The 15,230-nt window shown below is 50.5% G+C and overlaps 1 protein-coding gene across 1 annotated transcript in view; it reads right to left on the bottom strand.

Moving 5' to 3' along the window:
* Window positions 1-15,230, bottom strand: part of LOC144497798 (collagen alpha-1(XI) chain-like) — a 494,895-nt gene that overhangs the window by 71,883 nt on the left and 407,782 nt on the right. The window contains exon 39 of the mRNA XM_078219235.1: window positions 7,561-7,614. Coding sequence (XP_078075361.1) covers window positions 7,561-7,614 — 54 coding nt within the window. The remainder of the gene's footprint in view (window positions 1-7,560; window positions 7,615-15,230) is intronic.

Genomic DNA, 15,230 nt, shown 5'->3' with positions numbered 1-15,230 from the left:
ACTCTACCGCTCTGGTTCAGTGATGATGGGATGCTTCACATTCACCTGTGATAGCAGATTGGACCTTGAAATCACATCTCTTTGAAAAGATACAGCCCCAAAATGCTGACTACCCCTGATCAAGCCCTGATGTATCTCCAAGTGGAGATAGATGCCCTTCCCCTTAGTTGAAGGGTCAGTCACGAGGGGACATAGGTTCAAGGTGAGGGGCAGGAGGTTTAGGGGGGATGTGAGGAAAAGCTTTTTTACCCAGAGGGTGTTGAGGGTCTGGAATGCGCTGCCTGGGAGGGTGGGGGAGGCGGGTTGCCTCACATCCTTTAAAAAGTATCTGGATGAGCACTTGGCCCATCATCACATTCAAGGTACTTTCATGAGGGGTGTGGACAGGGTGACAGGGAGCAGCTGTTCCCCTTGATTGAGGGGTCAGTCACAAGGGGCACAGTTTTAGGTTGAGGGGCAGGAGATTCAGAGGGGATTTAAGAAAACATTCTTTCACTCAGAGGGTGGTGGGAATCTGGAATGCACTGCCGGGGAAGGTAGTGGAGGCCAGAAACATTACAACCTTTAAAATTATTTGGATGAGCACTTGAAATATCACATCATTCAAGGATATGGGACAAGGGCTGGAAAATGGGATTAGTGTGAGTTTATTGTAGATATTGTCAGACCTTTTCTGCACTGTATGACTCGATGACTCTCAGTGCTGGTAAATGGTTTGGGTAGGAGATCAGGTGTTTCTCACTTGTCAGTGCAGATTCGATGGGCTGAAGGGCCTCTTCTGCATTGTACGATTCTATGATTCCAACATGGAGTTGGGGAAATGTATTGAGATGGATGGAAAACTGGTTGGCAGACAGGAAACAAAGAGTGGAAGCAAACTGGTCTCATAGAATCATAGAATCATAGAAACCCTACAGTGCAGAAGGAGGCCATTCGGCCCATCGAGTCTGCACCGACCACAATCCCACCCAGGCCCTATCCCCACATTCAGTCAAAAGCCACGCAAGCTGTTTGTGAACAGAATTCCCACTCGCCTGAAGTAGGGGCTTGGAGCTCCGAAAGCTTGTGTGGCTTTTGCTACCAAATAAACCTGTTGGACTTTAACCTGGTGTTGTTAAACTTCTTACTCTATTTCCAAATGGCAGGCAGTGATTAGTGTGCACCACAGGTTGAGACAGAGAGAGAGAAAGAGAGAGGTTTACAGAGAGAGAGGTTTCAGCAATGTATCCAGAGCTAAGGCAGCTAAAGAGATGGTTGCCAATGTTGGAGTGAAGGTTGCGTGGGAATGGACTGTTTTGGAAAAGCCTCGTGATCTTGGAGGGTTCCAGAGTTGGAGCGAGTTACAGACAAACATTAGTCTTTAGTGAATTCACTGTGATATTTGTGGAGTCACACTGGGACCAGACGTAGAGAAGTCTCACATTCAATATGGTTAAGTATTTGTAAAAGTTACTGAGATAGTTTCAGTGTCAAGGTTTGAGATGTGTCTATTTTAACGCCAGGAGTGTAGTGAATAAAGTGGATGAGCTTAGAGTGTGGATTGATGCTTGGAAGTGTGATGTGGTGGCCATTGCGGAGACTTGGGGACAGGGATAGGACTGGATATTTCAGGTGCCGGGTTTCAGATGCTTCAGAAAGGACAGAGAGGGAGGCAAAAGAGGGGGGGAGTGGCACTGCTGATCAGGGAGAGTGTCACAGCTGTAGAGAAGGTGGAAGCCATGGGGGGATTGTCTACGGAGTCTCTGTGGGTGGAAGTTCGGAGCGGGAAGGGGTCGATAACTTTGCTGGGTGTTTTCTACAGGCCGCCCAATAGTAACAGGGATGTTGAGGATCAGATAGGGAATCAGATCCTGGAGAGATGTAGGAATAACAGGGTTGTCGTGATGGGAGACTTTAATTTCCCAAACATCGATTGGAATATCCCTGGGGTAAGGGGTTTGGATGGGGAGGAGTTTGTTAGGTGTGTTCAGGAGGGTTTCCTGACACAGAATGTGGATAAACCTACAAGAGGAGAGGCTGTACTCGATCTGGTACTAGCTAATGAGCCTGGACCGGTGTCGGATCTCTCAGTGGGGGAGCATCTTGGGGATAGTGATCATAACTCTATTTCCTTTATGCTCGCATTGGAAAGAGATAGGATCAGGCAAGCTAGGAAAGTGTTTATCTGGAGTAAGGGGAAATATGAAGCCATCAGGCAGGAGATTAGAGGCGTAAATTGGAAGGAGGTATTCTCGAGGAAAAGTACCGAAGTGAGGTGGCAGATTTTCAAGGAATGTTTGTCTGGAGTTCTGAATGACAACGTTCCGATGAGACAGGGAGGTTTTGGTCGGTTACGGGAACCGTGGTGCACAAAAGCTGTGCTGAACCTAGTCAAAAAGAAAAGGAAAGCGTACAAAAGGTTCAGAGAGCTTGGCGATGATAGGGATCTAGATGAGTATACGGCTTGGAGGAAGGGACTTAAGAAAGAAATTAGGAGAGCCAGAAGGGGTCACGAGAAGGCCTTGGCAAGTAAGATTAAGGACAACCCTAAGGCGTTCTATAAATATGTGAAGAGTAAAAGGATGAGATGTGAAGGAATAGGACCTATAAAATGTGAAGGTGAGAAAGTCTGTACAGAACCTGAAGAAATAGCAGAGGTGCTTAATGAATATTTTACCTCGGTATTCACGGTGGAAAAAGACCTGGGTGGTTGTACTACAGGATTGAGGTGGACTGAAAAGATTGAGTATGTGGACATTAAGAAAGAGGATGTGTTGGAAACTTTGAATAACATCAAGACAGATAAGTCGCCGGGACCGGATGGGATGTACCCCAGGTTACTGTGGGAGGCGAGGGAAGAGATTGCAGAGCCTCTGGTGATGATCTTTGCGTCGTCGATGGAGACGGGAGAGGTTCCGGAGGATTGCGGATGTGGTCCCTATATTCAAGAAAGGGAATAGGGATGGCCCAGGAAATTACCGACCGGTGAGTCTAACCTCAGTGGTTGGTAAGTTGATGGAGAAGATCCTGAGGGACAGGATTTATGAACATTTAGAGAAGTTTAGTATGCTCAAAAGTAGTCAGCACGGCTTTGTCAAAGGCAAATCGTGCCGTACGAGCCTGGTGGAGTTCTTTGAAAATGTGACTAAACACATTGACGAAGGAAAAGCAGTAGATGTGGTTTACATGGACTTCAGCAAGGCGCTCGATAAGGTCACCCATGCAAGACTTCTCGAGAAAGAGAGACGGCATGGGATCCAAGGGGCTGTTGCCTTGTGGATCCAGAACTGGCTTGCCTGCAGAAGGCAGAGAGTGGTCGTAGACGGGTCTTTTTCTGAATGGAGGTCGGTCACCAGTGGAGTGCCCCAGGGATCTGTTCTGGGACCCTTGCTGTTTGTCATTTTCATAAATGACCTGGATAAGGAAGTGGAGGGATGGGTTGGTAAGTTTGCCGATGACACGAAGGTTGGTGGTGTTGTGGACAGTTTGGGGGGATGTCAGAAGTTACAGAGGGACATAGATAGGATGCAGGACTGGGCGGAGAAGTGGCAGATGGACTTCAACCTGGATAAATGTGTAGTGGTCCATTTTGGCAGGTCAAATGGGATGAAGGAGTATAATATAAAGGGAAAGACTCTTAGCAGTGTAGAGGATCAGAAGGAACTTGGGGTCCGGGTCCATCGGACTCCTAAATTGGCCTCGCAGGTGGAGGAGGTGGTTAAGAAGGCGTATGGTGTGCTGGCCTTCATCAATCGAGGGATTGAGTTTAGGAGTCCGGGGATAATGATGCAGCTTTATAAAACTCTCGTCAGACCCCACTTGGAGTACTGTGCTCAGTTCTGATCGCCTCATTACAGGAAGGATGTGGAAAAGATTGAAAGGGTGCAGAGAAGATTTACAAGGATGTTGCCTGGATTGGTTGGCATGCCTTATGAGGATAGGTTGAGGGAGCTCGGTATTTTCTCCTTGGAGAGACGAAGGATGAGAGGTGACCTGATAGAGGTGTACAAGATGTTGAGAGGTATAGATCGGGTGGATTCTCGGAGGCTTTTTCCCAGGGCTGAAATGGCTGCTACGAGAGGACACAGATTTAAGGTGCTGGGGAGTAGGTACAGAGGAGATGTCAGGGGTAAGTTTTTCACTCAGAGGGTGGTGGGTGAGTGGAATCGGCTGCCGTCAGTGGTGGTGGAGGCAAACTCGATAGGGTATTTTCAGAGACTTCTGGATGATTACATGGAACTTAATAGGATTGAGGGTTGTAGGTAAGCCTATATATAAGCCTAGGTAGGGAGGGACATGACCGGCGCAACTTGTGGGCTGAAGAGCCTGGTTGTGCTATATTTTTTCTATGTTCTATGTCAAGAGTTGACGGGACATTGTGATATTTTATTGTATCTGGAGTTTGTGGAAAAATCAGAAAGGCAGAGGAAGCGGTTGGAGGATTTGGGATTCAAATTCTTTAAAAACTGCCTCAATCCTGGATTTATTCACTATGAGTGGAATAAATTCAATCTGAAACCTTTGCAATGATTGAAGTTGGATTCGAAGCACGTTAATAAGTTAATACATTCTGGTGAAAGACTTTAGAAATGAACATTTTTCAGATTGAAATGCAGTAAAACTCCACTTCATTAACTTTACGCGGGAGGAGATTGAGAATGATTTTCCCCTTTCTGACTCATTAAGAATGTTCTGGAAGACACAAAAATAAACTAACCCAATATCTTAATGACCACTGGAATCACTCTCACTCTGAGATTTTTACTCAGCAGTTTTTGGCTTTGGGGCAATTGGGAATCAGAGAATCATCAAATCCCGACAGTGCAGATAGTGACTATTTGGCCCATTGAGTCTGCACTGACACTTCGAAGAGCATCCCACCCAGCAGGGATAAAGGAGGTTACAGGGATAGAGAGGGGTGTAGGGAGCTGGAGGAGTTTACAGAGATAGGGAGGGGGTGTAGGGGCTGGAGATTACAAAGATAGGGAGGGGTGTAGGGGCTGGAGGAGGTTACAGGGATAGAGAGGGGTGTAGGGGCTGGAGGTGGTTACAAAGATAGGGAGGGGTGTAGGGGCTGGAGGAGGTTACAGGGATAGAGAGGGGTGTAGGGGCTGGAGGTGGTTACAGAGATAGGGAGGGGTGTAGGGGATGGAGGAGGTTACAGAGATAGGGAGGGGGTGTAGGGGCTGGAGGAGTTTACAGAGATAGGGAGGGGGTGTAGGGGCTGGAGATTACAGAGATAGGGAGGGGTGTAGGGGCTGGAGGAGGTTACAGAGATAGGGAGAGGTGTAGAGGCTGGAGGAGGTTACAGAGATGGGGAGAGTGTCGGGGCTGGAGGAAGTTACAGAGATAGGGAGGGGTGTATGGGATGGAGCGATTGGAACATGAGGATGAGATATTTGACGTTTTGAGGATTTTGGGAAGCGAAGCAGGTGGGATGGCTGCACGGGATTTGATGTCTTAAGTTCCTGAATTAATTATCAGCAATCTGCCTGCTGGGAGTGGCGGAGCTGGGAGTGGCGGCGCTGGGAGTGGCGGCGCTGGGAATGGCGGCGCTGGGAGTGGCGGAGCTGGGAGTGGCGGCACTGGGAGTGGCGGCGCTGGGAATGGCGGCGCTGGGAGGGCGGCGCTGGGAGTGGTTGAGCTGGGAGTGGCAGTGCTGGGACAGGCGGAGCTGGGAGTGGCGGCGCTGGGAGTGGCGGAGCTGGGAGTGGCGGAGCTGGGAGTGGCGGCGCTGGGAGTGGCGGCGCTGGGAGTGGCGGAGCTGGGAGTGGCGGAGCTGGGAGTGGCGGAGCTGGGAGTGGCGGCGCTGGGAGTGGCGGCGCTGGGGGTGGTTGAGCTGGGAGTGGCGGCGCTGGGAGTGGCGGCACTGGGAGTGGCGGAGCTGGGAGTGGCGGAGCTGGGAGTGGCGGCGCTGGGAGTGGCGGCGCTGGGGGTGGTTGAGCTGGGAGTGGCGGCGCTGGGAGTGGCGGCGCTGGGAGTGGCGGAGCTGGGAGTGGCGGAGCTGGGAGTGGCGGCGCTGGGAGTGGCGGAGCTGGGAGTGGCGGAGCTGGGAGTGGCGGAGCTGGGAGTGGCGGAGCTGGGGGTGGTTGAACTGGGAGTGGGGGAGCTGGGAGTGGCGAAGCTGGGAGTGGCGGAGCTGGGAGTGGTTGAGCTGGGAGTGGCGGAGCTGGGAGTGGCGGAGCTGGGAGTGGCGGCGCTGGGAGTGGCGGCGCTGGCGGAGCTGGGAATGGCGGCGCTGGCGGAGCTGGGAATGGCGGAGCTGGGAGTGGCGGAGCTGGGAATGGCGGAGCTGGGAGTGGCGGCGCTGGGAGTGGCGGTGCTGGGAGTGGCGGAGCTGGGAGTGGCGGAGCTGGGGGTGGCGGAGCTGGGGGTGGTTGAGCTGGGAGTGGGGGAGCTGGGAGTGGCGAAGCTGGGAGTGGCGGAGCTGGGAGTGGTTGAGCTGGGAGTGGCGGTGCTGGGAGTGGCGGAGCTGGGAGTGGCGGCGCTGGCGGAGCTGGGAATGGCGGCGCTGGCGGAGCTGGGAATGGCGGAGCTGGGAGTGGCGGAGCTGAGAATGGCGGAGCTGGGAGTGGCGGAGCTGGGAGTGGCGGAGCTGGGAGTGGCGGAGCTGGGAGTGGCGGCGCTGGGAGTGGCGGCGCTGGGAATGGCGGAGCTGGGAGTGGCGGAGCTGGGACTGGCGCCGCTGGGAGTGGCGGCGCTGGGAGTGGCGGAGCTGGGAGTGGCGGAGCTGGGAGTGGCGGCGCTGGGAGTGGCGGAGCTGGGAGTGGCGGCGCTGGGAGTGGTTGAGCTGGGAGTGGCGGCGCTGGGAGTGGTTGAGCTGGGAGTGGTTGAGCTGGGAGTGGTTGAGCTGGGAGTGGTTGAGCTGGGAGTGGTTGAGTTGGGAGTGGTTGAGCTGGGAGTGGTTGAGCTGGGAGTGGCGGTGCTGGGAGTGGCGGCGCTGGGAGTGGCTGAGCTGTGAGTGGCGGAGCTGGGAGTGGTTGAGCTGGGAGTGGTTGAGCTGGGAGTGGTTGAGCTGGGAGTGGTTGAGCTGGGAGTGGTTGAGCTGGGAGTGGTTGAGTTGGGAGTGGTTGAGCTGGGAGTGGTTGAGCTGGGAGTGGTTGAGCTGGGAGTGGTTGAGCTGGGAGTGGTTGAGCTGGGAGTGGTTGAGCTGGGAGTGGTTGAGCTGGGAGTGGTTGAGCTGGGAGTGGTTGAGCTGGGAGTGGTTGAGCTGGGAGTGGTTGAGCTGGGGGTGGTTGAGCTGGGAGTGGTTGAGCTGGGAGTGGTTGAGCTGGGAGTGGTTGAGCTGGGAGTGGTTGAGCTGGGAGTGGTTGAGCTGGGAGTGGTTGAGCTGGGAGTGGTTGAGCTGGGAGTGGTTGAGCTGGGAGTGGTTGAGCTGGGAGTGGTTGAGCTGGGAGTGGTTGAGCTGGGAGTGGTTGAGCTGGGAGTGGTTGAGCTGGGAGTGGTTGAGCTGGGAGTGGTTGAGCTGGGAGTGGTTGAGCTGGGAGTGGTTGAGCTGGGAGTGGTTGAGCTGGGAGTGGTGGAGTCGGGAGTGGCGGCGCTGGCACGCATCAGGGAAAGCTGCAAGGTGGAAACTCTTACCCGTTTTCCAGGGGGTCCCGGGGGTCCAGCTTCACCAGATGGCCCAGGTGGTCCCTGGAAGATATAAAAAACATTTATTTATCAAAGATCATCACGAAAGCTGTGAAAGCTCAATTCAGCAACAGCCCACACATCATTAACACTAAATTAGACAGCAGTTTACAACACAGTCACACACCATTCCCTCTGTGTCCCACACAGACCTCCTCCCCCGCCCCTCTTCCTCTCACCATTCAAACCATAGACTCCGACAGTGCAGAAGGAGGCCATTCAGCCCATCGAATCCGCACTGACCACAATCCCACCCAGACCTAAACCCCCTGACACTGAGGGAGAATTCAGCATGGCCAACCAACCTAACCCGCATATCGTTGGACTGTGGGAGGAAACCGGAGCACCCGGAGGAAACCCACGCAGACACGGGGAGAACTTGCAAACTCCACACAGACAGTGACCCGAGCTGGGGATTGAACCCGGGTCCCTGGCGCTGTGAGCCAGCAATGCTAACCCACTGTGCCACTGACCACCTTGGCCAGTATTCTCCTTTTTCATTTGTCCCGTCCCCATTGCCAGTGAGAATGGAGAATTTGGCGCTCAGTCAAATCTCAATTCACTGCAGCGGGACTGGAGAATCCCAGCCGCGGGCGAGATTGGCGAATTCTGGCTGTTATGTTTATGACGTGGAGATGCCGGCGTTGGACTGGGGTAAGCACAATAAGAAGTCTCACAACACCAGGTTAAAGTCCAACAGGTTTATTTGGTAGCACGGGCCACAAGCTTTCGGAGCGCTGCTCCTTCATCAGGTGAGTGGGAATTCTATTCACAAACAGGGCATATAAAGACACAAACTCAATTTACAAAATAATGGTTGGAATGCGAGTCTTTACAGGTAATCAAGTCTTAAAGGTACAGACAATGTGAGTGGAGAGAGGGTTAAGCACAGGTTAAAGAGATGTGTATTGTCTCCAGCCAGGACAGTTAGTGAGATTTTGCAAGCCCAGACAAGTCATGGGGGTTACAGATAGTGTGACATGAACCCAAGATCCCAGTTGAGGCCGTCCTCATGTGTGTGGAACTTGGCTATCAGTCTCTGCTCAGCGACTCTGCGTTGTCGTGTGTCGTGAAGGCCGCCTCGGAGAACGCTTACCCGAAAATCAGAGGCTGAATGCCCGTGATCGCTGAAGTGTTCCCCACAGGAAGAGAGCACTCTTGCCTGGTGATTGTTGAGCGGTGTTCATTCATCCGTTGTCGTAGCGTCTGCATGGTCTCCCCAATGCACCATGCCTCGGGACATCCTTTCCTGCAGCGTATCAGTGTACCTGATACGCTGCGTACCTAATACGCTGCAGGAAAGGATGTCCTGAGGCATGGTACATTGGGGAAACCATGCAGACGCTACGACAACGGATGAATGAACACCGCTCGACAATCACCAGGCAAGACTGTTCTCTTCCTGTCGGGGAGCACTTCAGCGATCACGGGCATTCGGCCTCTGATCTTCGGGCAAGCGTTCTCCAAGGCGGCCTACATGACAACGCAGGGTTGCTGAGCAGAGACTGTTAGCCAAGTTCTGCACACATGAGGACAGCCTCAACCGGGATCTTGGGTTCATGTCACACTATCTGTAACCCCCACGACTTGCCTGGGCTTGCAAAATCTCACTAACTGTCCTGGCTGGAGACAATACCTGTCCTTTAACCTGTGCTTAACCCTCTCTCCACTCACATTGTCTGTACCTTTAAGACTTGATGACCTGTAAAGACTCGCATTCCAACCATTATTTTGTAAATTGAGTTTGTGTCTTTATATGCCCTGTTTGTGAACAGAACTCCCTCTCACCTGGCGAAGGAGCAGCGCTCCGAAAGCCTGTGGCTTGTGCTACCAAATAAACCTGTTGGACTTTAACCTGGTGTTGTGAGACTTCTTATTGTGTTATGTTTATGACAGTTCCAGGCTCAGCCACAAGTGCAAACATCTTCTTGACATCAATTTCACATCAATTTCACCAAATTTCTTCCTAATTTTAAAAACCTTGGAGGTAAACCCTCAGCTTTTCCACCAACTTGGATCGGTCTTATTACCAGAGATACAATCATTCGGCAAATGAGTTTGATTTTATTCTGCAATTTTAGAGTTAACTTGAAACGGTTTAAAATCTAATATAATGGGATTTAGTCTGTTTTTCTTGATCCTCTTTTGCACCTTGCTGTTTCTGTTGTGCTGCTAAAGATTTTGTCAGAGAATTTGTTACTGTTGTGTTTGTGACTCAGTTTGAGGATTGATTGAGAGAATGTCCTGCAGAGATTGAGAATCCAATCTCCTGAATCCGGAGTTAATCCCCCCTGGCTTTTGGACACAAACAAAGAGCAGACGCTGCAGGGTTCCCTTGATTCCACAGATTCCCTACAAGACCAGCGCTGAACTGATCAAAGGCATCAAATCACAGCAATGTACGATCTCATGCGTTTGATAAACTGAGTATTTATAGAGTCTTCAGAGAGAAGCAGAGTCACAGGATGAGGCCTTTCAACCCATCATTGGTGCTGGCCTTTCACCTCATTCCCTTGCCCCTCCTTATCCCTGTAACCCTGCACATTCTCCCTCGTTGGATAATAATCCAATTCCCTCGAGAATGCGTCGATTGAACTTGCTTCCCCAAACTCGCAGGACGTGCGTCCCAGCCCAGAACTACTCCCTATGTGAAATTATCCATTCATGAATCACCTGAAAACTGGGTCCTCTGGTTCTCAATCTTTCCGCCAATGGGAACAGTTTCTCTCGATCCACTCTGTCCAAACCCCTCATGATTTTGAGCATCTCTATCAAATCTCCTCTTAGCCGCCTTCTCTCCAAGGAGAACAGTCCCAACCTCTCCAATCTATCTCATCACTGAATTTTCTCATCTCTGGAACCATTCTTGTAAACCTCTTCTGCAGTCTCTCCAATGCGTTCACATCCTTCCTATAGTGCAGCACCCAGAACTGTACACAATATTCCAGCTGATGTCTAACTAGCGTCTTGTATAGGTTCTTCATAACCTCCTTGCTCTGTGCCCCTATTCATAAAGCCCAGAATACTACAGACCTTATTAACTGCTCTCTCCACCTGTCCTGCCACCTTTAATAACTTATGCATATATAGGTAAGATAGGAGGGGGAGTTGCACTTTTGATTAGGGAAAACATCACGGCCGTACTGAGAGGGGACATATCCGAGGGTTCGCCCAGCGAGTCTTTTTGGGTAGAACTGAGAAATAAGAAGGGGGAAATCACTTTGATAGGGTTGTACTATAGGGCCCCAAATAGTCAGCGGGAAACTGAGGAGCAAATATGTAAGAAGGAAAGTGGAGGATTTTCAAGGAATGTTTGTCTGGAGCTCTGCATGACAACGTTCCGATGAGACAGGGGGGTGTTGGTAGGGTACGGGAACCGTGGTGCACGAAGGTTGTGATGAACCTGGTGAATAAGAAAAGAGAGGCGTACAGAAGGTTCCGAGAGCTAGGAGGTGTTAAGGATTTAGAGGAGTATACGGGATGTAGGAAGGAGCTTAAGAAGGAAATTAGGAGAGCGAGAAGGGGTCATGAGAAGGCCTTGGCGGGTAAGATTAAGGAGAACCCCAAGGCTTTCTACAAATATGTCAAGAGTAAAAGGATGAGATGTGAAGGCATAGGACCCTTAAAAGGTGAAGGGGGAAAAGTTTGTGCGGAACCGTTAGAAATGGCGGAGCTGCTTAATGAATACTTTACCTCGGTATTCACGGTGGAAAGGGATCTGGGTGGTTGTACTGCTGGTTTGCGGTGGACAGAAAGGATCGAGCATGTGGACATAAAGAAAGAGGATGTGTTGGAACTATTGAATGGCATCAAGGTTGGTAAGTCGCCGGGACCGGATGGGATGTACCCCAGGTTACTGTGGGAGGCGAGGGAGGAGATTGCGGAGCCTTTGGCGATGATCTTTGCATCGTCGATGGAGACGGGAGAGGTTCCGGAGGATTGGAGGATTGCAGATGTGGTCCCTATATTCAAGAAAGGGAACAGGGACAGCCCGGGAAATTACCGACCGGTGAGTCTAACCTCAGTGGTTGGTAAGTTGATGGAGAGGATCCTGAGAGACAGGATTTATGATCATCTAGAGAAGTTTAGTATGATCAAAAGTAGTCAGCACGGCTTTGTCAAGGGCAGGTCGTGCCTTACGAGCCTGGTTGAGTTCTTTGAAAATGTGACCAAACACATTGACGAAGGAAGAGCGGTGGATGTGGTCTATATGGACTTCAGCAAGGCGTTCGATAAGGTCCCCCATGCAAGACTTCTTGAGAAAGTGAGAGGGCATGGGATCCAAGGGGCTGTTGCCTTGTGGATCCAGAACTGGCTTGCCTGCAGAAGGCAGAGAGTGGCTGTGGAGGGGTCTTTCTCTGCATGGCGGTCAGTGACCAGTGGAGTGCCCCAGGGATCTGTTCTGGGACCCTTGCTGTTTGTCATTTTCATAAATGACCTGGATGAGGAAGTGGAGGGATGGGTTGGTAAGTTTGCTGATGACACCAAGGTAGGTGGTGTTGTGGATAGTTTGGAGGGATGTCAGAAGTTGCAGCGAGACATAGATAGAATGCAAGACTGGGCGGAGAAGTGGCAGATGGACTTCAACCCGGATAAGTGTGTGGTGATCCATTTTGGCAGATCCAATGGGATGAAGCAGCAATATAATATGAAGGGTACCATTCTTAGCAGTGTAGAGGATCAGAAGGACCTTGGGGTCCGGGTCCATAGGACTCTTAAATCGGCCTCGCAGGTGGAGGATGCGGTCAAGAAGGCGTACGGCGTACTGGCCTTCATTAATCGAGGGATTGAGTTTAGGAGTCGGGAGATAATGCTGCAGCTTTATAGGACCCTGGTTAGACCCCACTTGGAGTACTGCACGCAGTTCTGGTCACCTCATTACAGGAAAGATGTTGAAGCCATTGAAAGGGTGCAGAGGAGATTTACAAGGATGTTGCCTGGATTGGGGGGCATGCCTTATGAGGATAGGTTGAGGGAGCTTGGTCTCTTCTCCCTGGAGAGACGAAGGATGAGAGGTGACCTGATAGAGGTTTACAAGATGTTGAGAGGTCTGGATAGGGTAGACTCTCAGAGGCTATTTCCAAGGGCTGAAATGGTTGCTACGAGAGGACACAGGTTTAAGGTGCTGGGGGGTAGGTACAGAGGAGATGTCAGGGGTAAGTTTTTCACTCAGAGGGTGGTGGGTGAGTGGAATCGGCTGACGTCGGTGGTGGTGGAGGCAAACTCGTTGGGGTCTTTTAAGAGACTTCTGGATGAGTACATGGGATTTAATGGGATTGAGGGCTATAGATAGGCCTAGAGGTGGGGATGTGATCGGCGCAACCTGTGGGCCGAAGGGCCTGTTTGTGCTGTGGCTTTCTATGTTCTATGTTCTATGTTCTAAAATTACAGATAGCTCCAAGAAAAAAAGGGTGGTAATAGTTGGAGATTTTAATTTTCCCAACATTGACTGGGACAGCCATAGTATTAGAGGGTTGGATGGAGAGAAATTTGTTGATTGTATTCAGGAGGAATTTCTCATTCAGCATGTGGATGGCCCGACTAGAGAGGGGGCAAAACTTGACTTCCTCTTGGGAAATAAGGAAGGGCAGGTGACAGAAGTGTTAGTGAGGGATCACTTTGGGACCAGTGAGCAGAATTCTATAAGTTTTAAGATAGCTGTGGAGAATGATAGGTCTGGACAAAAGTTAAAATGCTAAATTGGGGCAAGGCCAATTTTGATGGTATCAGGCAGGAACTTTCAAAAGTTAATTGGGGGAGTCTGTGGGAAGGCAAAGGGACGTCTGGTAAGTGGTGGGCTTTCAAAAGTGTGTTAACCAGGGTTCAGGGTAAATACATTCCTCTGAGAGTGAAGGGCAAGGCTGGCAGACGTAGGGAACCCTGGATGACTCGGGATATTGAGGCCTTGGTCAAGAAGAAGAAGGAGGCACATGACATGCATAGGCAGCTGGGATCAAGTGAATCTCTTGAAGAGTATAGGGGGTATAGGAGTAGAGTTAAGAGAGAAATCAGGAGGGCAAAAAGGGGACACGAGATTGTTTTGGCAGATAAGGCAAAGGAGAATCCAAAGAACATCTACAAATACATAAAGGACAAAAGAGTAACGAGGGAGAGAGTAGGGCCTCTTAAGGATCAACAAGGTCATCTGTGTGCGGATCCACAAGAGATGGGTGAGATCCTAAATGAATATTTCTCATCAGTATTTACTGTTGAGAAAAGCATGGATGTCAGAGAACTTGGGGAAATAACAGTGATGTCTTGAGGAGTGTACATACTACAGAGAGGGAGGTGCTGGAAGTCTTAAAGCACATCAAGGTAGATAAATCCCTGGGACCTGATGAAATGTATCCCAGGACATTGTGGGAGGCTAGGGAGGAAATTGCGGGTCCCTGAGCCGAGATACTTGAATCATCGATAGTCACGGGTGAGGTGCCCGAAGATTGGAGAGTGGCAAATGTTGTGCCTTTGTTTAAAAAGGGCTGCAGGGAAAAGCCTGGGAACTACAGGCCAGTGAGCCTCACATCTGTGGTGGGTAAATTGTTGGAAGGTATTTTGAGAGACAGGATCTACAGGCATTTAGAGATGCAAGGAATGATTAGGGACAGTCAGCATGGCTTTGTGAGTGGAAAATCATGTTTCACAAATTTGATTGAGTTTTTTGAAGGGGTAACCAAGAAGTACTGTTGTCCCCTTGTTCAGGAAGGGGAGTAGAGACAACCCTGGTAATTATAGACCACTGAGCCTTACTTCTGTTGTGGGCAAAGTTTTGGAAAGGATTATTAGAGATAGGATTTATAATCATCTAGAAAGGAATAATTTGATTAGGGATAGTCAACACGGTTTTGTGAAGGGTAGGCCGTGCCTCACAAACCTTATTGAGTTATTTGAGAAGCTGACCAAAGAGGTGGATGAGGGTAAAGCGGTTGATGTGGTGTATATGGATTTCAGCAAAGCGTTTGATAAGATTCCCCATGGTAAGCTTTTGCAGAAAATACGGATGCATGGGATTGAGGGTGATTTAGCGGTTTGGATCAGGAATTGGCTACCTCTAAGAAGACAGAGGGTGGTTGGTGGTTGATGGGAAATGTTCATCCTGGAGTTCAGTTACTAGTGGTGTACCGCAAGGATCTGTTTTGGGGCCACTGCTGTTTGTCATTTTTATTAATGACCTGGATGAGGGCGTGGAAGGATGGATTAGTAAATTTGCGGATGACACTAAAGTTGGTGGAGTTGTAGACAGTGCGGAGGGAAGTGGCAGGTTACAGAGGGACATAGATAAGCTGCAGAGCTGGGCTGAGAGGTGGCAAATGGAGTTCAATGCGGAAAAGTGTGAGGTGATTCACTTTGGAAGGAGTAACAGGATTACAGAGTACTGGGCTAATGGTAAGATACTTGGTAGTGTGGATGAACAGAGAGATCTCGGTGTCCATGTGCATAGATCCCTGAAAGTTGGCACCCAGGTTGATAGGGTTGTTAAGAAGGCATACGGAGTGTTAGCTTTTATTGGTAGTGGGATTGAGTTTCGGAGCCAGGAGGTCATGTTGCTGCTGCCGCACTTGGAGTATTGCGTACAGTTCTGGTCACCACATTATAGGAAGGATGTGGAAGCATTGGAAAGG

Source organism: Mustelus asterias, chromosome 8 (assembly GCF_964213995.1).
Source record: "Mustelus asterias chromosome 8, sMusAst1.hap1.1, whole genome shotgun sequence".
Lineage (NCBI taxonomy): Eukaryota > Metazoa > Chordata > Chondrichthyes > Carcharhiniformes > Triakidae > Mustelus > Mustelus asterias.
The sequence above is the reverse complement of the archived record's forward strand: the minus strand, read 5'-3'. Positions and strand labels throughout refer to the sequence as shown.